The following is a 24,961-nucleotide window of genomic DNA, read 5'->3' on the forward strand; positions in this document are numbered from 1 at the left end:
ACACACACACATTCACACACACATATATATAGAGGGAGTCGTACTCTGACGGTGCATTCAGGAGGAAGCTGCAGCTGCTCAATGACGATGAACATGGATTTAAATGGCATCATAGAGCAAATGGAGACGGGAGAGCAAGACACTGCTCTGACGGCTCTACAGAGATACAACAAGGAGGTAAACATCAGCATTAGCACGGGCCGCACTCTCAACTTTATCATCAACACTTCTGCTCTGTATATATTGTCTGTTGTAGCCTACAGCTGTAGCATAGCTTCTGTCAGCTTTGAACACCCTGTCAATCTCATGATGCTTGTATTATCTGTTAAAGAGGAGACCATGGCTGGTTGCCACATTGTAGATTTTTCTAATCCACAATATTTTTAACAGCACTAGAAAGAATAGTCTTTATGCATCACCTTCGATAACAAGCGTTTGTTGGCTTAATAATCATTGTGACAGTCAGAAGTGACACAGTCACGTGCATTTATCCACCTGATTATTTACACAACACTGAAGATTTTTAAAGCTGATTTTTTTGGGTGACTTTGGGGCAGCAGAACAAGCTCTAAACACAACATTGACATGTGATGTTATTACAGAGACAGAGCAGCATTAGAGTTGTGTTTATGTCCACCCCCTTTCAGTTCTGGATTTATCTGAGAGAATTATTTATTTATGTATTGTCAGCATTTAACAAACAAACCTGAACAAGTTGAGACAAAATAAAATGATAAGAGTAATGACAAATGGGGGAAAAATACAAAACAAAACAAACTAATGAGACAAAATAAATAAGAATGAAATAATCTAAATTTATAAATAAATAAGAATAATGATACTAAAAATTTCAGTATGGTCAGTGGAAATGGCTCATTTCTTCATAGAGTCAGAGCACATCTAAGCAGGTTAGGTGGATGATCCAACATGGAGATCCATGTTGTCAGGAAGATTTCCCTCTTAATTTTTTAAAGTGCGTTGTTCCAGTTGTAGTGTATTGTTCAATATTTGTTTGAACAAATTAAATGTTGGGGGTTTTTGTTGGTGTCCTGAGCGAAATTTTGTGTCTTTATACGATGGCCTTTCCAGGTCAACACAAGCAAATGGATAAAACACGAGCAAATCAAGAAAACCTCTTCACCAATTGGACAACACATGCACAGCATTTGGACAAAATGGGGCAAAGTGTGAAAACATAGCCCAGTCTCTCCAGGATTTTGCAGGCTGTTTTTGGGATTGTTGCGGCCTAAAATGTCTGATTTCACAGCTCTGCAGTTTTTCTATAAAATTGTGATGCATGTTGCAATTCTTTTAAGCTTTTTGTTGCAGTTTTTTTATACATATAATTCATTACAATCAGAGCCAAAGGAAACAAAACTGCACACTATTCTGAGTGTTCTAAATCAAACCACCAAAAAAGTGCACAAGCATAAAAACTCTTTTCACTTTTCAGTACCTGTGCCAAAATAAAAAATATATAACACAAAAAAACTAGTGAATAATAAAACAAAACATTGACTGGGTTCTTTGAGACATAGATGTATGATGTCAAATTTGTGGAGAAGTTGCAGAGTTTGGACAAAATTGCAAGTCTGCTCAGAATTCACAGGGATTGTTTGAATTTGTGTGAATTGTTGCAATTGCAACATTGCAACTTCCTGGAGGGGGCTGACAACCAAATACTGAAAACACAGTGGTTTCACAGAAAGTCATTTTTATTAGCAATATAGTATTTTGACCTTCCACATTTATATCCACATGAATGGGACAAAATATTAAAAGTAGTCTACCTGACCATACAGGTGTGTCTAATAAACTAACAACTCATTGTATATTAGGTTACATGTTTTTATTTGTGGCTCTTTGGTGGTATTTAAGTGCTGTATGGATCATTTTGTGCAGTATTACGCACAGAAAACAGTGATGTTCAATCCCAATAACACAAATTCATATTAAAGAGAGTCAGTATATTTGAGCTGCCGTATAAATATGTGAAACTCCTGCATGTCCCAGACGACAATAAGTTTCTCAAGATTCTCAAGATTCACAAACTGGCAGTGTGCCATGATGTTTAAAGGGGATGACAGCGGTGGATGTGATTGGCTATGACTGTCGCAACCTCATAATGTACTCTTTCTGATCCCAGCCTGTATCCAAGTGCGCCACAGGTGTGCTGGGTGAGCCTGGCCACAAAAATACCAAAAGAGCATTTGGCCCTGATGCACTGCAGGGTGCGCTTGACTGCAATCTGTGCCACGCTGAGCCACTGGGTTCAAAGAATCTGTGCCTCATTTGTCTAACTTTCCACTTGAGCTCTGTGACATGCTGTCTACCAGCCCCAGGTGAGCACTGCTGCACGCCAGAGCCAGAGACGTTAGCTGTGTGGGAGTTGATCTCAAAGGCAATAGGATTAGATTCTGTGATACACAAATAGAGTCTCCTACAGCCCTGTCAAATCCAGCTCTGCTACAGAGCTCTCAGAGATGAGGAGCTTAGTGTTGCAGGAGACTCTGCTGTATAATCTGCACGCTCTCTGTTGTCCACCTACCACAGTATGCACTTTTTTCCTCTGCTGTCAGCCTGCTCTGGTGTATTCAGCCTGCTGTGTATTACATTTTCTATACAAGGATGTAATGGCATAAATTTGTCAGAATCATTTTTACTGCTAAGAATCAGTCTGAGCATCAGAAGGTGCACATAAAATACACAGAGTGAATGCACTTGGCCTGAATTTACTCTGTTTATACCACTGTCACTAAAAGTCCACTGGAAGGTGTTGATGAACTTTTAGTAACTGGACAGCAAAGGCTGAGATGTGGATTTGACTTCACATGACTTGGACTATCGATGATTGAATCTAATGGTTTTAAATTTGTCAAAGTCAAAAAAGACTTGTGATTCAAGTCACTCAAAGACTCACCTGAGACTTTTGACTTGAAAATATATGGTACCTTTCCCCAAACCCAAAGACTGGCTGTGTGAATCCACTCATCAATTCATTTTCCTTCATTTCCTGAATCAACTAACATTAACACTATTCATTCTCAGCAAGTCAGATTTAACGTCCCCAGATCCACTTTGCTTGAAACAATCTGACAGCATCCAGTCAAGTTGCAGGAGAGAACCACAAAGAACTGACGTTACCTTACTGAGCCTCAGTTGGAAAAATGATACCAAAGATCATTTCATTCATGTACAAAAACTATGTGGAGGTCAACAAAAAATTAATTGCAGTATGCAAAACATCAAAAATTAAAGACAGACACAACAACCTCCAACTTCATTGAATTTTTGAAGTTGTAAATAGAGTGGCAAATGAAGGCCTGTTTAGGACTTGATGTTTAGGACCTGGAGCTTTGAACTTGTCTTGGTACTTGAGTGCAAAGACTTGAGGCTTACTTGTGACTTGCAAAACAGTGACTTATTCGCACCTCTGCTGGACAGTATAACTGGACACCTCTGACTGATTTAACACAGCAGTATTTGACTGTAGGTAATGACAGCAGCGATGAGATTAGCTGAAGAACATGCTACAGTTATTTGTATATCCACCAAAGAATAAATAACTTGTCAGTGAGAACCAAGCTAATGTGGTTTTTAAAATGTGACCTTTCTGTGAGTCTGCTTAGTCACAGGAGGAAACAGAGGGCTTTTAAATGAATGTTAGTTGTGGTGAAACTGGTAGCCTGCATGATGGACAGCTGCAGAGGAGATAAAGAGATGTGGAGAGGTCACTCACAGGTGAGCTAGAGGTGTGTGTGTGTGTGTGTGTGTGTGTGTGTTTGTGTGTGAGGGGGAGAGAGAGGGGCAGCCTGTGTAGAGAGAAAGGTGTTATCCTGGCTGGACGGTTTGAATTGTTCTGTGCAGCAGAATGTAGCAGCATCCTCTATTGTTGAGATTTACAGCAATTAGTAAATTGCTGGTTTCAAGTCTTTTCAGGTTTTTAAAACTCTGGGCATTTTGTTGGTATACGCCCATGATGTAAGAGGGACACAACCCTACAAATGATACATGATATATGATGGCAATGGAGTCTGTGGAGGCAAAGTCTAGCCCCAGCAGTCTTAGCCCCAAGCACCAGCCATTACTATCATGAAATGTACAACTTGGAGGGTATTATCCTTTAATTCAACAGTAGATGAGTCTCACATAGTTAGACCTCCACAGCACTCAGCACTGGTCTGGCTCCATGCATGCACATTCTGCTATAAGGGAAAAAAATGTCCTGACTTGTTTGCATGTCTTTAAACCAATCACAAATGTTTTTGGTGGCGCTAATCCCAGGATGCAGCAACAGTGCTGCTGCAAAATAATGTCAAGGGGGAACTTGTTTTGGTGGAAAATTTGCAGACTACATCACTGCAAAATAAAAGGTAACAGCTGTTAGCTTGTTTACATTTGTACTGTTAATGTCCCAGGTACCAATTTACCATTTTCAGCGTGTAGGTCACAGCTCAGAGGTTGTTCTTGTTTCCTTAATACTTCGAAAACAGATAGCGGATGCTGCAATGGCGCTTGAAACAAGTGACCAATATCAGACTTAGATCTGCAGTGTGCATCCAGTGAGTGAGACTAACAATAGATCAAATGAGAATTATCTGTAACTCTGCAGTTCTCCTCTGCTCTACAGAGCTTTTTAGCTTCTTTTAGCTCATTGTTTTGGTTTTCAGTCCTTCAGTTATGCTGTCATCAGCCTTGTTTTCAGTGAAGTGGCTTTAATAAACCAACTGTACATTACCTGTCCAGCACCAAATAGCAGACAGACAGAGTTAGAAACTAGCTGGTGAACACAACAGAACATTTAGCAGCTAAAGAGTTGGTTGAGACCAAACCAGAGCTAAAAGGGAGTGAATATTGGACAGGTGAACACAAATAGATCTACAGGCTCATTATGCCTCAGGCAACAGATGTGGCTAGAGACATCAGGTTTTGGGTTTGGTCTCTGTCTGTCCATCCCATTTTCATAAATATCTCAATGTATTGCTGTAATTTTTTTTACCATAGCTCAAGAAATCATATGTTAACCAGCAGAAGTCACTCAGCAGAGTCTTCACCAGGCCAGTTCATCACAGGGCTGACACATAGAGACAGACAACCACTCATACTCACATTCACACCTACAGGCAATTTAGAGTTACCAATTAACCTAGCATGCATGACTTTGGACTGTGGGACGAAGCCGGAGAACCTGGAGAGAACCCACACAGACACGAGGAGAACATGCAAACTCCACACAGAAAGACCCTGCCCCTGGGGGATTCGAACTCAGGCGGCAGTGCTAACCACTGCACCACTGTGCTACCCCAACTGTAATTTCATTACATATTTTATCAGTAATTTTAATGTATTACAAATACATTCATTTTGTAATTTAATCACATCTAAATAGTTGATCTCCTGCGCTGCTAATATTCTACCAGACATTTGTGTTTAATTTTGTTGTGATTAGTGTATGAATTTTTGAGTTATGTCTAAAAACGTGTTAAGTGAGGTCACTGTGACATTTTACCTTGGCCACCAAAATCTTACTCATTGTAATCACACATGTTAATATAGTGATAACTTCCATTGTGCCAGAAATACACATGAAAGGATAGTTCACCGAAAAATGAAAATTCAGTCATTATCTACTCATCCTCATGCCGATTTAAGGTCAGTTTTATTTTGTTAGTCTGCAAAACACTGCTGGAGTTTCACAGGAAAACAGTGTTGCAAAATGTGGAAACAGTGGAAGTGAATGGTGACCAGTTTTCAAACAGAAAAAGCAACTGAGGAAAAATGCATAAAATGCCTCCATACTGCTCGTCTGGTGTAATCCAAGTCTCCTAAAGTCCTGACATGCTGTGTGCTCACCGTCACCCCACACACACCCAGTTCAGACAGTGTGCATATGAACGTGGCTCCAAACTAAAGATCTACAGTGAAGATTCAGGCTAAAAACATGGTGTAAATATTTTTTTTTTGTCAACTTGACTTATTGGGACTTAAGGAGACTTGGATTACATTAGATGAGCAGTATAGAGGCATTTTATGTTTTTGTGTGTTGTGTCTGTTTATTTTTTTACATTTGAAAACTGGTCACCATTCTCTTCCATTGTTTGGGAGATTCTACAGTGCTGTTTTCTTGTGAAACTCCAGCAGTGTTTTGTGGACTAAAAAACTAAACCTGACCTTCAGCATGAGGGTGAGTAGATAATGACTGAATTTTCATTTTTGGGTCAACTATACCTTTAATACCTTTACTAAATTCTATGTACAAGTCAGGACAGACATGGATATAAACTGAAGCTTGTCTGGTTGACGCCAGCATACATCCACATGGTGGTAATTCTAGTTTTGTTCTGTTTCTGCTGGAAACTGTTTGCTGTTTGCTAAAACTTAATAACGTGGTTATATGTTCTTTTATTTTTTAGAAATATGTGTTCAAGTGACCAAAACAAACAAACAAACAAACAAAACAAAATAACAGCTTTAAAACTGCTCTAATGTCTGTAGAACAGTGCAGTTTCAGTAACTCTTCAATATCCTCATGCAACTATTCCAGTAGAAATGCATTGGGAAACATGGTGGACATGGTTAAAGGCAACTAATGTGTTGTTGTTGCTGAAAGTGGGATTGAATTGCAGTGTCAAATGTACAGATCAGACATTGTGTACAGCCAGCCATTAACCCCACATCCTCCATTAGAGGTTTTGTGGCACTGCACAGACATCATGTTGCTTCTTACTCCACAAAAGCCACAAAACGCTTGTCAGGTTGTGATCTGTGTTAACAAGGATCATTTTACACATTTGATGAATGGTGTCACTTTCCTGCTTGTAACAAACAACTTTTCCACTTTCTGGATCACTTGTTTATGATAACCTCTTTTTCTATTTCAAATGTTCTTTTTCTTTATTGTCTCACCTTCCAAATAGACTGTTTTCTCTTCTCTTTTCCTGACTTTCCCTCTCTTCCCCATCCTTACTGTCTTCTTCCTCTTTTCTCACACCTTTCTCTGTGCCTCCTGCTTTTTCTTCTTCAGATGAGCCAGTGCTTTACATTCAGCAAGGAAGAGGAGCAGGACAGAGAGGTATTCCCAACATTTCCATCCAAACACATCCCCCAGACATTTCCTCCTGAAAATGGTGGTTGAGGAAAAAAAATAATGGTAATTAAGTTCAGGGTTAAGGTTGCCAGCATCACCACACTACATCATCCAGAAGACCTGAAGTGACTTGAAAACGTTAAAATTTTGCCTTGAGTCCTCTTCTCTCCTCTCAAAGAGCGTCTTCACCTTGTCAGATGCATAAAATAGGTAAAAGGGCAAGAGAGGAAGCATCTTCAATCCAGCTTTCTTTAGATTGTACACTGCTTCTGCAACAGAGGAGAAAAATCATGCATTATGTTTGATTTCATATAAGGTATGTTTATGCCAATAAATTAATCATCATGGAATAATAACTGTTGTAGTTAATAAGTGATTCTCATTGCTTTCTCTTCTGCAAAATTAAAACAAACTAAACATAATGTACAGTTCATGATCATTAGTGGGAGTTGTCAGGTTATGTATTATGTACTGCAAATGTTTGAAACTGCTTTTCATTTTCTTATAGATTTTGGTTGTACAGTAGCAATAGTATGTGGTTAAATTTACTATTTAGAGTAGCCTTCAATCAACCTACACTGTGACCTTGTTATTATTGTATATGATAATAAGCCTGTAGGTACAGTCATCCCATGTATTAAAAGGATAGTTCACCCATAAATGAAAATTTTGTCATTATTTACTCCATGCCGATTGAAGTTCGGGTTTAGTTTTTTAGTCCACAAAACTTTGCTGGAGTTTCACAAGAAAACAATGTTGTAGAATCTCCTAAACAACGGAAGTGAATGGTGACCAGTTTTCAAATGTAAAAATAAACAACAGAAAATAAACATAAAATGCCTCAATCCAAGTCTCCTAAAGCCCTGATGTTTCTGTTGTGTGACGCAGCATCTGGGGGAGTTGGTGCTCAGTTTCCTGAACAGGGAATTGCAGCCGTCCTGCCAGCTGGCCTGTCTAGAAACGGTTCGAATCCTGACCAGAGACAAAGATTGCCTGGGTCCCTTCATCAGCTCCTCTGCCATGTCCACTCTTGCCCGGTATGCCGGCATCGCCACGGCCGGTGCTGCCACGCCTGCCGACAACCAGCCGCTGGAGAGCCAAGGTAATCCCTGCAAACTCCCAGGTTTCTCTTGGTTTTATGACAATCCAAGATTTCCTGTTTAGTTGTTTCTGTTGTTAGTATCAGCAACATTCCTAGATGTGAAGGATTACTTTGGATTACTGATCAAATGATAGACAAAACTACAAAACAAGACTTTTCAGCTTTTCTCTGCTGTTTGTCTATTGTCCATTTGTAACAGTTTTGTTTCTGTAATTCTATTCCTTGGTCTTTACTGCATAGGTACTAATTTTAAATGTGGGGAATGCAGTTTGCTTTTGGTGTCATTTGGCTAAAATTCCATAATAACCTTTCAGCCTAATGTAATTCAAGTGGTCTGAGAGAAAACTGGACCCTTCCTCTTGGCTCTGTTTTCGGGCCGTAGAAAATCTAGCAAATAGTTGGAGACTTTGACCAATCACAGGCCATTTTCAGAGAGATGGGCCTTTATAAAAATTTTCTCCATGTCCTACTATGACCTTTCATATGGTGAAATCCTGATTCAGTGGCGGAGGAGGTGTAGAAGTCTAGTTTCCTCTCAGACCACTTGATTTACAATATGCCAAAAGGTTATTATGGAGTTATTGCACATTGATGCCAAAAACATGTTGCAAGTGTTCTGCTTAAGGAGAACGTTTGTTTTTTAAAATACACAATATTTGGATAGCGGAACATTTGCAACAGTTCAACTCATGGAAGAAGGCCTTATAAGAGACAACCATGTATTCAGTGTCAATATAAGAGGAAACACCACAGCTATATCTTTCTGTATGTGTATGTTTTGCAATTTGAATAATGAATACTAGACATAGTAAGCTTTTAAAAGACATTTTAGTGACAAATGCAAGGAACACCCCAAATTTAGCTTTTAAAGCTTTCAGGGGGACTCAAGTGTCAATTAAATGGTCTCAGACCCCCCAAGACCCCTCTGTATTCCGTACCATTGTGCAGGAGTATTTGAAAACTGCATATTAGTTGAGAACAGTTCCCCCATATGAGTTCTTTGCTATGTAGAAAGTATGACACAGGACAAGACTCAAAGTGTGATTTAGGTGCATAACAGCAAGGAACAAATCTGCTCTGGAATTATTAAACAAAACATCTAAAGAAATGAAACAGAGGTAGAAGAACTGGTGCAGTAACATCTCAGTTTAACAGTGTCCTCCAGCCTGCATATGAGCCTTTTAACCTAAAAGCTTTCTAAATATAGGCTGACTTTGCCATTCTGTCTCTTCCTAGTGGAAGGTGACGGAGGAGAGGGGGGAGAGGATGCAGAGGTATCCAGTGAGGTGGTGAAGGAGGCCTCCCCCCCTTCAGAAAACCCTGACCAGGAAGTCATTGTTGAGGGTCTCAAGTCCATCTGTAACATTCTGCTACACAACGAGACAGGACAGGTCAGTGTGCTGTATGTGTCTTCATACTGTGTGCACATTTACAGTAGAGCTGAACAATTAATCAAAATTTTATTAAAATCTTAATATGGTCCACTGCAATTTTCAGCTTGCAGGAGGTGCAATATTTGATAATAACCTAATTTGCATTTGTAAAATGATAGTGGTGCTGCAGAGACTTGCTGTCCTGTACATCAGATTCTACAGACTTAAGAAAACATCATTGTAGGGCTGCAACTAATAATTATTTTCATTATCAATTAATCTGTCAATCATTTTTATGATTAATTGATTAGTTGTTTGGTCCATAAAATATCAGAAAATATTGATCAGTGTTTCCCAAAGTCCAAGATGACGTCCTCAAATGTCTTGTTTTGTCCACAACTTAAACACATTCAGTTTACTGTCAGAGAGGAGTAAAGAAAGCAAAAACAATTTGGAGTTTGGAGTTTACTTTACAAAAAAAAAAGAAAGAAAGAAAGAAAGATTCAAACTGATTAATCGATCAGCAAAATAGTTGGCAAGTAATTTAATAGCTGACAGCTAATCAATTAATCAACAAATCATTGCACTTCTACATCGTCTGGTGTAGATCTCTGCAAAAATCAGACTTCTAATGTGTTTTTCAATGAAAATGAGACTAATGTAAAAATTATAATTCCCTCTAATATTGCAAATCATCTTATAGGAATTCCTCAAACTATAACATTTAATGTTTTTGTGCTAATTCATATTAATATATTGGATGGATGGATGGATTGATGGATGGATGGATGGATGGATGGATGGATGGATGGATGGATGGATGGATGGATGGATGGCAGGTGGTAGCAGCAGATCTGCAGCTGATAAAGGGTGTGGCAGAGAGGCTGAAGCAGTGTCATGATCCCACCTGGAACCATGAGGTATGGATTAGAGCTTGAGATCTGTGCCCAGACCCAGTGGGACCCAACAGGGTGGGGTTGGGTCGGGCCTATTTCTCATATATTTCACGGGCTTATGTCAGTTTGGGCTGTATTATTATTATTATTATTATTATTATTATTATTATTATTATTATTATTATTATTATTATTATTAATATTGTTGTTGTTCTTGTTGTTATTGTTATTGTTATTGTTATCTTTAGTAGTAGTGGTATTTTAATTTTCTTCCCCAATTTTGTTGTTGCCTATTCAGATCTCCCCTTGTATTGTCCCTGTCACTGCCAACTCCAACTGTTTGGTACATGGAGAAAAGCTTGTTATGAAAAATGTTGGGGTAATCCAGCTCGGGCTGAAATGAGGGATGGGTTTGGGTCGGGTTCAGACAGAATTTTTTGGGCTTGGGCCTTTTCGGGCTCAGTTTTTTTAACTTTTCAGCTCTAGTATGGAAATCTGTTGGATGGATCTTTAATGTGGGGGTCAAATTAATAATATAATCATCTATGTGAATGTGAGATGACATTGTAGCCTCAAAGCAGGAAGAATCATAAATGATGGTGTGTTGATGGTTTCTGTGTTACTTTGCATGTTTTCTCACTAACACTCCTTGGTTTCCTCTCAGCTGGTTCAAAACCTACCAAATTGTCCATGAATGTGCTTATGAATTAACAGCAGTATTAATGTTTATCTGTGTTCACCCTGTCTTGTATTATTCACCATCCTGGATGTATTAGGGAGATGAGGGCAAGATTTTAGTTTGACTTAAATATTCAATAAGCCAACATGTCCTGTCTCATGCTAAAAGTCAGTCTTAGCTTGCCATAACATAGCGCGTAAGAAACTTAAGTGCTTTGGTTGTTGTCAAGAACAAAGGTGGAAACTGTTGGGAACATTTTCAACAGGCTTGAGAGTTTCTGAAGTAAGTTAAAAAGGATAGTTCGCAGTTCAGTTGAACCCTCATGCTGATTGCAGTTTTCAAAGTGAAAAAAAAACATAAAATGCCTCCATACTGCTCATCTGGTGTAATCCAAGTCTCCTAAAGCCCCAACAAGTCAAGCTGACTTGGAAGATGTCATTTACACCATGTTTTTAGCCTGAATCCTCACTGAAGATCCTTAGCTTGGAGCCACAGTCCGACACTGTCTGAACTGGGTGTGTGTGCCGTTTGCACACCGTCACACCACACACACCCAGTTCAGACAGTGTGAATGTGCACATGAACATGGCTCCAAGCTAAGGATCTACAGTGAAGATTCAGGCTAAAAACATGGTGTAATTTACATTTTTTAGGCAACTTGGCATGTCGGGCTTTCAGGTTCAAGCTCAAGGTTTGATCTACTCTGAAGAGAAAAAAGCAGATAGAGAGTGATTAAGTCTCTGTGTGTTTCCTCTCTGTCCAGGTGCGTTTCTTTGATTTGCGTCTCACGTTCCTGTTGACTGCCACCAGAGTGGACGTCAGGGCTCAGCTGGCTCAGGAGCTTCATGGTGTCAGTCTGCTAGGTAACTGTTTAACTTCTGACCTGGACTGTGCATATCCCTTGCCAGATTGTGATGTTTCCAGTCAGGATGCTTTCTATTACTCTACATGGGAATTTTGCCTTCTTACGTTTCCTTAAGAAATAGTCATTTCTGAGCTCACTTTACCAGGGTCTCATCTTTGTTTAAAATCCATCTGATGATGGTGGTGTCATCTGCAAGCATCTGTCCATGTCTGGGGTTGCAGTCATGGTGATAGTACAAATGTATTAAGTTAAAGAGCAGGTTGATAACTTTCTGTCCCATGTTTGTTCTAGGCAACCAGTTGGACGCTACACTGGGTCTGTGTTGGCCAGATACACTGGAGACGGCCAGGGCAGGGTTAGAGGACATCCCACCTGAAGAACTGCCCCCACTGAGCCGGCAGCAGACAGAACTAGCCATGGAAATACTGAAAATACTCTTCAACATCACATTTGACACAACCAGACGCAAGGTTGATGAGGTACTAGAGAAAATTACACATGGTTTGGGGCATTTTTTAAATTTTAGGTTAGTAGTGGTGTTACCAATACACTATTCTACCAGTAATATAATGTACAATAGTTCATCAGCTTAACAAGGGCTATGCATTTTTTTTCACTTTGCTAACTGGAGGGATGATATCTTCTCTCATATTTCCTGCTGCAGATAACGCACATGGGATGTAGTTTACAGACATCATCATTTATGTGATGTCTCTCCCTCACCTGTCTTTAGGCTAGTAGTGCTTTGAGCTAAATGCTAACATGGATCAAGTTCATCATCTGAGTTTAACATGCTAGTATGCTAACATCTTAAACCAAAGTATTGGACCAATTGCAACAATGATGCCACTAGTACAAGGGTCTGCGAACAATTTTATATGGATGAATAATGATTGATTGATTGATTGATTGATTGATTGATTGATTCATTAATTCTAATTTAATTAAAATTAGAAATAGTTGTAGGCTTAAAGTGACTGTGGAAAATACCCCACAATCCAGAGATGGTTTTGTCCAGATATTTCAAACTATGACCCATATATGATGAAATCCATGTTGGATACTCTCCAATCATTACATTGTAAGATGTCAAATCTAGAACATATCTTATCCCTGGATTGGGACCACTTTGACTCTATCAGAATATGGAGTTAAGATATTTTTCTGAAATGACTGATGCCGTAATTTGAATGCCACACACATGCTTCATTGACGAAGAGTGGCGATGTGCCACAGATTTGGTCATGTTTTAGCCAAATATTTCAGTATTTGTTATGATTTGTTATTTGATGTGTGTGCAACATTAGATGTATCTACACAGCCACATGTCAGGTTAGGCTCAGTATACTGTGTATAAAGCAAACCTTCAGATATGCTCCAGATGTGAGCAGGAATGTTAAAAAGATATCTTCGGTTTCCGGGGTATAACACATAGTTCCATTGTAAAAAGTGTAGTCTGTACACTGAAATTGAAACAATAATGTTTGAATAGTTTCTTAACTAAAATGTGCTATTCCTAAATTTTGCTGCTGGCTATTGTTGAGTCTTCATAGTGGTACCCATGGAGACCAGATCCAAAAAAAAGAAACTTTGCTGAGCAAATTAGAGAATTTCATAGTTGTGGCTCTGGAGTTTTTTGTTTTTTATTTCTTTTTTGACAAAAATGGCTCTTCTGATAGTAAAGCTTGCAGCCCCCTGCACTACGGGAAAAGTCAGAGATTCACCAAAGTTATTACAATTCATCTTGAGGGTGACATGACTGTCCATCAGCTAAATTTTGAGACATGTCACTGGATAAGTGAAAACCTTGAGCAAGAACTCATCCTTTGGAAACCTTGAATATTTTTTTTTACCTGATTTTATGGTAATCAGTCAATCTTCATACCGCTGCAGTTTCTTGATATAATTTAGTCTCGTCCAAAGCATCTGACTGATGTACTGATAGATGAAATAAAACAACCACTAAGTTACAGTAACAGAAGTACTTGTAATCAGTTATGTTCCATTCTTGTTTTCTAAATTAGAGACAGTCTATGGAATCCATCAGTATCATGATCCTGTTGTGCTCATCATGCCAGAAATGTTTATGCTGTCCCTCAAGAACGTTTCTTTGTGTTGTTCAATATCAAAAAAACACCTGGAAATGAGTCAGTCAGTACAAAATATCTATTAAAGATGTGTGTGTATAGTGACGAGGGTTCTCTGTGGAGCCTGTGAAGAGTATGTGTATAATGTGTGTGTGCAGGAGGAGGCAGCAGAGTACAGACATTTGGGAGCCATACTGAGACACTGTCTACTGAGCCATGCAGATGGAGAGGAGCGGACTGAGGAGTTCCACAGGTAGGACAACACACACTTCACTCACTGATTACTTGATTTATACAGTTACTTTTCTTCCTCTGACACTATCCTCCTAACTCTCTCCCCCCTTGTTTTTCTCAGCCATACTGTTAACCTGCTGGGGAACCTCCCTCTGCCCTGTCTGGATGTTCTGTTGATGCCCAAAGTTCAACAGGGCTCCATCGAGTACATGGGAGTCAACATGAACGCTGTCAACATGCTGCTGGAATTCATGGAGAAAAGACTTGACCGGGTAAGACAATACTATGTTTAGTTTAGTTTATTTGATTTATAAAAGGACAGTGTGCAATGACGTTGATCATTTACAAGTAATGAAAAAATGCTGCACCAGATTTAGCAAGATTGAAATCACTATGGGCCAGCTCCATCCCATAGGAGTCTGCGGGTGTCCCAAAGATGAAACAGCATCAGTCAAAATGATAATAAGTAAAACATAAAAACTATTTCCAACCCGACCCAGTTGTCCCACTCTTGGGATGCCTGACAGGGCCCCAGTCATGTCTTGCTGCCAGCAGCCAGGGTGGACGTGCTGCTCCCCCTGACTGGCAATGATGTCTTTATCTTTTTTTTCTTTTAATTCTTAATCATTTATTTTCATTAATTTAATTTTATAGCATAGATAATAATTTAATTTATTGTCACTACTCTTCCTATTCCCCATTAATTTTGTTATTAATGAATAAATATGTTTTGTTTCTCTCTCCTCCTCTCTCTTCTTTCTGTCTCTCCACACACACACTCACATACACATCCATAAGATCCGTAAGATGCTAATTTCTATCTGCAGATGCAATAAATAAAATTTTAAGTGCAATACAGACTACAGTGAATTATTACTATAATAAGTGAACAGGCATGAATCATAAACTGAATTACATGAAACAAGGCTGCTAGAATAATACTGGGTACCTGCTTGTTTGGTTAAAATGAATAACTTATTTTCTATGTGGTAAAATGAAACACTGAACACAGAGTGTATTTTCACTCCTGAGCATAATCTTTGTCACTAGGTGGAGCTGTATGTTAAGTGTTGAATGCATGTGGTTCTGACAGTAGCAATGTAACAGGCAGTGGTGGATCAGATCCTTTACTCAGGTAAAAGTACTAATACCACACAGTGAAATTACTTCATTTCAAGGAGTCCTGAATTCAAAATGTGAAAGATGCTATTATCAGCAAAATGTACTTAAAGTAGTAAAAGTAACATTAGTTATTGTGCAATAAGATGTTTCATTTTAGTGTTGCATTTTACAGCTGTCAATGTCTCAGGTTGATTTTATTTTAACTACTTTATTTACTATTTGCTAGTTTAATCAATAGGAATGCAGCATATTCACCATTCAGTATTCTTCATGTTTGTATCAGGGATGTCACAATGTTTGACTTTCACTATGTGCTTATGAAGGCCAAAACAATTTAGAGTAACAATATTATTGCAATATCTATGGGAGATGATTTTTTTTAAATCAAATATATTGTTAACTTTGTTTTGACTCTTTTTTGCAAATCAATTACAGTAAAATATGAGTGGAGAGTGCTGAAAATCTATACTCAAGTACAAGTACTGCTACAATTCTAAAATAATACTCAATTACAAGTAAACGTACTGGTGTTAGAACAATACACAAGTAAAAGTACAAAGTGTTCATCACAAAAACTACTCAGAGTATTAGTTACTTAAACGCTGATGGTACAGTCATCTTTCCAAACTAGGATTGCAAATTTTGTGCATTTTCCTGAATGAAAATCTCAAAACAATGGAAGTGAATGGTGACCAGTTTTCAAACATAAAAAACAACTGGAAAAAAACATAAAATGAGTCCATGTTCCTCTCCTGGCATAAGTATAATATATATACAATGTATTATATTCTTATAATTCAGTAGTCTAAAATGTTCTTTATCATTTTCCTGATAAGAGGAAATAAAACCAATGAGATGTCCTGTTAACTCAGACTAAATACATTTATTTCTCATTTATAAAGTATTTAACATGTGTATATATTTGTAATAACATGTATCAAGATCAGGGCTGCAAATCATTTATTGCTGATCAATCTGTCCCTTATAAGTGATCCATCAGTTGTTGGTGAAAAATTATGACAAATATTGATCTTGGAAGAATTTTTCCACTACTCAATTAGTTGTTTAGTCCATAAAAATGTTAGAAAATAATGAAAATCAATTAATTAATCCTGTCACAGTCACATCATTTCAACTCAATCTGGCAATGACTTTTCCATGAATCAACCATTTGTTTAATCCATAGAATGTCAGAAAATATTGACCAGTGTTTTTTGTTTTGTCCACAACTCAAAGATATTCAATTTACTGTCAGAGAGGAGTAAAGAAAATATTCACATCTGAGAAGTTGGACTTTTTTCTTTAAAAATGACTCAAACTGATTAATTGACTAATGATGTATTTATCATGAACTGATGAACGTTTTCTTGTGTGTCTCTCAGGGACATAAGCTGAAGGAGACTCTTCTCCCATCACTGAACCTCCTGACTGAGAGTGCCCGCATCCACAGAGAGACCAGGAAGTTCCTCAGGTCAAAGGTCAGTACAGGGCTGGGGCAAGGAGTATCCATGATCCGGAGATGAATTATGGGTACTGTTGGTGTTCTTATGGCTTATTTGTGTGTGTGTATTTAGGTGCTGCCTCCACTGCGTGATGTGAAGAACAGGCCAGAGGTGGGCAATGCTCTGAGGAACAAACTAGTGCGTCTTATGACACACATTGACACTGACGTCAAAGACTGCGCTGCTGAGTTCCTCTTTGTTCTTTGCAAAGAAAGTGGTGAGTGGTAAACAAGAACTATCTGGTTTAATTCATGTTGATTTTTGACTTTAAAGTGATAATTCACCCAAAAATAAAAATTCAGTCATTATCTACTCACCTCACCTTGCTAGGTTTTGCTGACACTGAATTAAAATACTGCTTTTTTTTAACAATAATATGTTCTCTGTCCAGTTTCCAGGTTCATTAAGTACACCGGATACGGCAATGCTGCAGGTCTGTTGGCTGCCAGAGGACTGCTCAGGGGGGGCAGAGACTCTGGGATCTACTCTGAAGATGAGGACTCTGAGACAGAGGAGTACAGAGAGGCCAAAGCCCAGTCAGTGCCATCACAACACTGTGTCACCTTAACTCATGTCTTATGTCACTGCAGTCTTTTTTAAAAACAATATTGTGTAGCTCTAACTAATGAACTTAACAGATACATGAGTGTATTTATGTGTCTTTCATTTAACCAGTGATCATCATGTGGTTCACAGTGGCAGCAGGTAGCTCAGATATCCTCCAGTATCCCAAGGTATTACCAGACCAGAGGGGATATATAATCTCTTCAGCATGGTCTGGGTCTGCTTCAGGCTCTCCTCGTAACTGAACATACCTGAAACAACAGACTCTTTTTAACATGAAAGAGCAGCAGTCATACTCTGAGCTCCTTACCTTCTCTCTAAGGGTGAACCCTGACACCCTGAAACACATTTTGGCCACTTGTATCTAAAATCTTATTCTTCTCATCACTAAGCAATGCTCATGATCATAGGTAAGGGTTGGAACATAATTGATTTGAATGTAAACCCAGACAGGTTCTTCTCCCTCTACACCACCATGTTGTGCTGAGAGCATCACTTCATCCTTCTCTAGTACACCTCAGTAAGATACCTGGAAGGACAATTTTTCCAGATCTGCAAAACAAAATCCCATGACCCCTTCAGTAACCTTGCAGGAATAAATAACAACAACAGCCTTCCTGAGTTGTCTGATGTTTTGCATGTTTACAAGAACCTCTTTGAGGCCAACCATATGTCCTTCTTCATGGCCTTCCCAAACTTCTTCCATCTTTCATGGTCGGCAAAGCCGCAGTCCTTCTGGCTTGCTTCAGGAGTCCCCTGGGTCAGCCAAGCCTGAAAAGACTTCTACTTCTTCAGGTTGCCTCCATGGCAGGCACCTATGACCTTTTGGGCTCAACTCGAAGAGGCTGCCTCTGCAATGGAGGCTTTAGACACGTGCCAGTCAGATCTTGTGTTCTCAGTCTTTATTTATTGTCATTTTCTCCTCAGTTTAGTTGTTGCCAGTTTCAGTTCCCCCCACAAATTGTCCCCGTCACTGAAAAATCCTACTGTTTGGTGCATAGAGGGAAGCTTGTTAAGAAAAATGTTGTGCTGTAATCGGGTTTGAGCTGAAATATGCTAATGAGGGACAGGTTCAGGTTGGTCAGGCAGGACGGACAGAACTGTGTTGGCATCGGTCCTCGACAGGCTCAACTTTTCAGGCACAATTAAAGCGCTACTCAGTCTCCCTGAGGATGCAGGAAAAGTTTGTTTGGACAGTTGAGAACAGTTTGGGTTCACCAGGTCTTTCTTGTAGCTTGACAGCAACAAGAACAACCCTATTTAACTCTAGTCAGGCCTGATGGTCAGATGCACATCTTCTGAGTGTTTTTTACAGTTCAAAAGAGGCTGCTTGTAAATCAAGCAAATGTGTGATATGATAAATAATAATAAGGTACATATCTCTGAGCTACTCTGAGACATTTGAACCACACACTGTGTGATCTGAACCAATATGGTATTGGTTGGGTATTGGTCTTTTTAAAGCACTTGTGTGCTGTGATTGGCTGCAAAGGGATTACACCTGCTCTCACCTGCTGCGCTCAGTCAGGCCTCACGTTGCAGTCTGGGCTGGTGGGCCACAAAGAAACTCACATTAGCTAAGCTGACAACGAGCTTCAGAGTGTCTCTCTTAATGCCGGAGAGACGTTAACGGACTCACAAGTATTTATTTGCTTTGCCAGCCTTAATAACTAATGAACCGCTGTGTTTATGACTTGTTGCAATGAATGCATTCCTGTGATGGAACACATGGAAAACAACATAAAGAAGCAAGTCAAATCATGGCTCATTTTCTGCCAGCACTGAGCACTCAGAGGAATATATCCATTAATATTATTGCATATTGGAAGAGTTTTTTGTAGCCAGTACCAGGCAGCTTCCTCTCCAGAACCTCAACCAGAGACTGACTGCTTCTCAATGACACATAAAATAGATCCTCTTGGTTTGATACCAGTGGATGAAGGCAGGGAAGTGTGCGTATCCTGGACTTGCCCAGAACCTCTCACCTTAGCCAACTCTGGAAAATAAAAGTTCAATCCCTTTCCAGGAGTTTGATTCTCCAGTCAGCCCAACCATCTCTTATACTGCTACTCCTCCTGCACAAGCCCTGGGATTTTCTCCACAAGAGATTTAATGACTCCCCCCACCTCACTGGCAGCACACCAGACCTCTGTACTGAGCTTTGTGGACTGAACTACCAAAGGATAAACATAGTCCTCGTCCTCTCCAGTCACATGTTGAGCTGCTCAGTGCTGACACAGCTGCGATGACAGAAGAGACGACACGTGAAATGAAACAGGCTACATAATACAGATGACTTAGAATGTTGTTGTTGTTGTTGTTGTTGTTGTTTGTTCTTCATCAGCAGATGGTGTTTGCACAAGAGTCATATGTCAATTTCTTTTTTTCCCCTTCATTATGAGGACTTTTCTTCCACACTGGCTTGAGTTTCACATTTTAGTCATGACCTGATAAAGATCACAAAATGATTGAAAGCTCCAGAATGGACTTTTTGGATTGTTTTAGTCATGTGTTGTTTCCACAGGCAAGAATTAACTTTGAAACTCAAGGTTCTTTAGATCTTTAACCTTGATTATGTGAATTAAAAGTATCCATCAATTGTGGCTTCATTTAAAAAATGTTCCTTTTTCTGTACTGATATTTCTCCCTCTGTTTTCTCTCCAGAATCAACCCAATCACAGGAGTTGTGGAGGAGGAGCAGCCCAATCCCATGGAGGGAATGACAGAGGAGCAGAAAGAATATGAAGCCATGAAGCTGGTTGCCATGTTTGACAAACTGTCAAGGTTAATAAAAGGACACACAAACACACACATGCACACACGACACATGCACTAGTCAGTTTAAAGTGACCCCATGGTACACACCTCTGGTATTTTTAATTCTTTAACTACATCAGCCATCAGCCTGGAGAAGATCATATGATGGGTTTTGTGCTTGTGTGTGTGTGTGCGTGTGTGTGAATGACCAACAAGGCTGGAGCTTGTATGAAACTTAGCTCTTAGCCTAAAATTTTCTGTGCACATTTATGACTGTTTACTCAAGTATCTCTCTTGGTTGCAGTGATTCACAATTTTTGGACAAACCTCAAAAAATCTATATAAGACCTTTTCTAACCTTTTATAAACTTTTTCTTTTAGTAGCTGAAAAAAATTTGCACCCCCCACCACACACACACAGTTTATATCACTTATTAACAATAACTGGTGACTGAACTGAAAAAAAGGAATCAAACGTTGAATTTTAGTGAAATAAAAGATATCAGGATAGAATCACCAAACTCTTCTTTGTTAATTCCCCTACATAGATCATATTTATTCAACTTTGTTTCATTCTTTACGTCTCCCCTGGTCTTCTGTGCCCCCCTCCCCCGCAGTGGCTCCACACCCCCCAGATGGGCAGCCCTCCAGTTTGTGAACCACTATATGACCCATTCCAGCATCTGTCCTCTCTCCTCTTAACTGTATGCATATGAATTCTTGAGTTGTGGCCAAAAATGTGTTTTGTGTGGTTACATTGACCTTTGTCCACCAAAGTCTAATCAGGTCATCTTTGTTGGATGTTTGTGTTAATAAAAACAACTTTTTATAACTTATTCTCAAGAACTTAGCATTCTTGAGAATCCACATTTACAAGAATGGGGTTACCTGAAAACATAATGTCTGTGGTCACGACTGTCACGGATGTGCAGACATAAAAAGATAGTAAAAAAGGTGATAAACAGCTTTTTCCTGACTTCTTTCTGGTCCTCTTTCTATGATACACTTTCACAAGCCGTCAGTAGAGCTTAACCTGTGTTTTCAATGTTCCTGAAGAATTGACCTGTTTTACTTCAAAGGAGAGTACTATCACTGCTTTTGCTTCTGTTGTCACCCACAGGTGTATTTTACTTCACTCGCAGGATCAGAAATTTCCACCTCCTAATTCTTGGTTGAAAGACTTATCGTCCTTCCTGTACTTAGAGAAAATTATTAAGTAGAGTATATGGGGTTGCTCTGAAAAATACGGAGTAAATGGAATAATTTTTATCAGGGGTGGGTCCAGAGAAATATTCATAGGGTGGTAAGAGGGTGGCAGAGAGACTGTAAGGGGTGGCAAAACATATATGCAGATTTAATCACAAACAATCACAAATATCAATATTTGCTTGAAAAAAAAACCCTAAATTAAATTTTTTTATTTTCAAATCTTGAAACATTTTTTCCATTGAACATAAACCCATCACTCAGCATAGAATGTGGCCAGGACAGATCATTAAACTATACGCATTAGAGCATCATCTCTTGCTGTATTCACTAGCACTTCAGAGTTTCAGTCTTGTAAATTTCCATCCAGCCACAACTTTTCATATGTATATTTTGAACAAGAATTGTCAAAAACTGGGGTGACAGCTGGGGTGGTAAGGCATCTTTTAGGGGTGGCAACTGCAACCTCATGCCACCTCTCTAGATCCACCCTTGCACAATTATGCACAAAACACTGAAATTTCTAGAACTTCTTTGTGTTCCTTCCATATGTATGTATGGTTTTAGTTTGTTTGTTGTTTTGTTGTTGTGTTGGTCGGCTTGTGTTCTGTCCTTATGTGGTTTAGAAAAATGTAAAAATGGGTGACTGTGTCGCTGCGGATATATTATGTATGGACAACCCAATACAGGTACATGTGAAAAAGAAAAAAAAGAAAAAGAAAAATAGCTTTCAATGTTTTTCAAAAAAATTGAATTTTTCAGCATAAAGTCCACATTAATGTGCACACACCAAAATAGCCTGGGGTGATGGGTGACATAGATCACATGATTTCCTTGAGGCTTACGACTGGAGGAAATAATTCCAGTTATTAATCAAAAAGTTGACCTCTTCTTGTTAGAACTGAAAATAATACAGGATAAGTAGACAAGACTGAGGCTGAGACTGAGACTATTGACCTTCCATGGAACTCTGATCAATAATGAATAATGCCACAGTTTTGCACTCTAAGCGTTTCAGACTGTTCAGTTTGTGTTCATAAATGCACACATTGTTACGTTGAAACTATTTCTCTGTGCAGGACCAGTGTGATCCAGCCCATGCAGCTTGGTATGGACGGGAAGATGAGAGAGATGACTCAAGAGGATATGTGTAACCTGGCCCACAATCCTCTGCTCCAACCAGAAGAGCCAGCTAATTCAGACAGTGAAAATGAGGCTTAGTAAACACACAAACATAATGACAAAAACAGTTGCAACTCCTGTGACAACTGTGGAAGTTCTGTCTCATAATTTCAGACATTCACGTTCCTGTTCCTGTTTACTTACTCTGATGGGAGGCGAGGTACAGAGAGTTGGGCTTTCTTCAGTCAAAACACAGCATGGAGTTCATCAGAGTCACCTTAAAAGACCAAACTGCTGGCTTTATATGTGCTATCCTGTCAGATACAAATCACCAGAGGTTTACTGGTGACCATTTTCCAAAGTTTTCTTCCTCACAGACAGTTTCAGTTCGGTCCATTACATCATGAAAAAAAAAACACTAAAGGGGAGCTGTGGAGCACTATAACGGCAGCAGAGACTATAGAGGTAAATGTAATAGATATGGAGATTGTAGTAAAAGTCACTCACAAACTTCAAATAAGCAGAGATGTCCAAGAAGCTCCATCTTTTGACTGACAGTTAAAGCTTTCTTACACAGCAGAAGCGCAAGAACAAGGTGGAGGAAAGTCTTGCACTCTAAAAATGAAAAGTTGAGAAAACTCAAAATTTCAAGGTAACAGACAGATGTTTTATTGATATAATTTACTTTTCCTCTTTAGATAAACTTAAAGCCTTGAGTTTCAGAAACTTGAAAAACATTGTATTCTAAAAAATATTGAGTGAATTCATTGAAGTGAAAATAAATGTTAATATTTTAATATTTTCATTAAAAAGAAGAAAAATGGGGTTCACGGCTCACTATGAGCATTTTTTTTTCTTTTTTGCCTCTAAAACTCAAAGATTCAAGTTTACCTAAAGAAGAAAAAAAAATAAGTTTATTTCAAAACTTAAGAATTTGAGTTGGGCTCAAATATCAAAAATCTGTTGCAGTGCCTTGAAACTGTAAGTTGTCTTAACTATTTCTTTATACAGTGTGGGGACTCAGGAGCAACATCTGGTCATCTACACAATGGCCAACTACCATTGACAATAATTTCAATGTCCCTCATTAACTTTTTCTTAAAATATAGATTTATGATTGGTGATTTCTTTTGACCTCCAAAAATTACACTATTAATTCTACTTCAAGGATATGTTCCCTGTGGATTGGCTGACAGTTCCCTCAAGATCCTAAATTTGCTCTCAGCTCAATCTTTTGAAGCATAAAAGATTGTACGAATATTGTCATTTCACTATGAAAAAGGTTCTGGATGAGCGGGAAACTCAGATATCAGAGTGTTATATGCACCAACAGAGAGACAAAACAGTTCCATCAGCACATAACCAACCACAAATTTGTTAAATTAAAACTTAATCTCCATATTGGAATGGAATGACTTGAAACTAATGGCTGTGTGGAAGGTACAGAATTAGGATATGTTTTAGAATATTCTGAATATGGTTGAGTGATGTGGCCTGCAGGTGGCCAAATATGAACAAAGCATCAGTCTGGTCCTTTAAATCAGGCTTCTGTCTAGATAAATACTCATACTTGAGTATTCACACACACACACACACACACACACACACACACACACACACACACACACACACACACAGTCATTTCTTGCTCATTTCTTACACATCACTTGCTGTATGGGATCTGTTATTACTCACACTTCATGTTTGTCCACTCTTCAGTGTGCCTGAGCTGTCTGTGTATGTGCAGGCCATCTTTGATTGGTTGTTGGTTTTCCTCAGTTGACTCCATACACATTACTGGATGCTGTTCCAGGCTCCAAAACAAATCAGCACCTGATACAAAACCTGAACGCTTCACAAGTTTGTTTGGCTCAGGGTCGGTTATTTCAGTAGGTCTGTATTCCTGCATGTTTAAAAGGACTAACTCATGACCAAACAATCATAGTATAAAATGATGTCATGTATTTTACAAAACACACACTACAAATACAAGCACCTGAGACCCAAAGCACTAACAAAATGTTAACCCACATCACCTCGATTTGTTGAGGTTGTCAGTCATCCATCTTTGAGACTTCTGTCACCACCTCAAAGCACAGAGGGGAATGGAATTTGGTTTATAATCTTAAAACCTTTGAAATTGAAAAACTCAACAGTAATCATGTCTTTGCAGAAACAACAATCCCAGTTAGTGAGACTCAGGATCACCCTCAGAGCTCAACAGTTTGCACTGTGAACTGTTTACAGCAGAAAACAGTTCACAGTGTTTCTATTTGAAGTTGATCTTTGTAGGAACATTTCTACAGAATGCTAGAGCGTGATGAAGATGAAGATGAGAGCAGAGGAAAATATATGAAATGAAGCC

General features: G+C 38.9%; 1 protein-coding gene across 1 annotated transcript; it reads left to right on the forward strand.

The window, feature by feature from the left end:
- On the forward strand, positions 1–23,100 carry ric8a (RIC8 guanine nucleotide exchange factor A). Its single transcript, XM_084734845.1, has 14 exons — positions 1–177; positions 7,025–7,072; positions 7,976–8,189; positions 9,426–9,580; positions 10,402–10,482; positions 11,901–12,000; positions 12,294–12,481; positions 14,248–14,342; positions 14,445–14,595; positions 16,828–16,923; positions 17,020–17,164; positions 17,339–17,483; positions 20,176–20,295; positions 22,554–23,100. Exons 1-14 carry the CDS (start codon positions 82–84, stop codon positions 22,693–22,695), a joined length of 1,776 nt encoding a protein of 591 aa, XP_084590971.1. The 5' UTR covers positions 1–81; the 3' UTR covers positions 22,696–23,100.
- The last annotated feature ends 1,861 nt before the right edge of the window (positions 23,101–24,961 follow it).

The sequence above is a fragment of the Lutjanus erythropterus genome, chromosome 13 (assembly GCF_056507025.1).
Source record: "Lutjanus erythropterus isolate fLutEry1 chromosome 13, fLutEry1.hap2, whole genome shotgun sequence".
In the NCBI taxonomy this organism is placed as follows: domain Eukaryota; kingdom Metazoa; phylum Chordata; class Actinopteri; order Lutjaniformes; family Lutjanidae; genus Lutjanus; species Lutjanus erythropterus.

Excerpts from the sequence above, each read along its gene's own strand:
- ric8a (XM_084734845.1), top strand. The coding sequence starts at position 82 with ATGACGATGAACATGGATTTAAATGGCATCATAGAGCAAATGGAGACG. Across the intron at positions 8,190-9,425 it reads CCAGCCGCTGGAGAGCCAAG|TGGAAGGTGACGGAGGAGAG; the intron begins GTAATCCCTGCA and ends GTCTCTTCCTAG. Across the intron at positions 12,001-12,293 it reads TCATGGTGTCAGTCTGCTAG|GCAACCAGTTGGACGCTACA; the intron begins GTAACTGTTTAA and ends TGTTTGTTCTAG.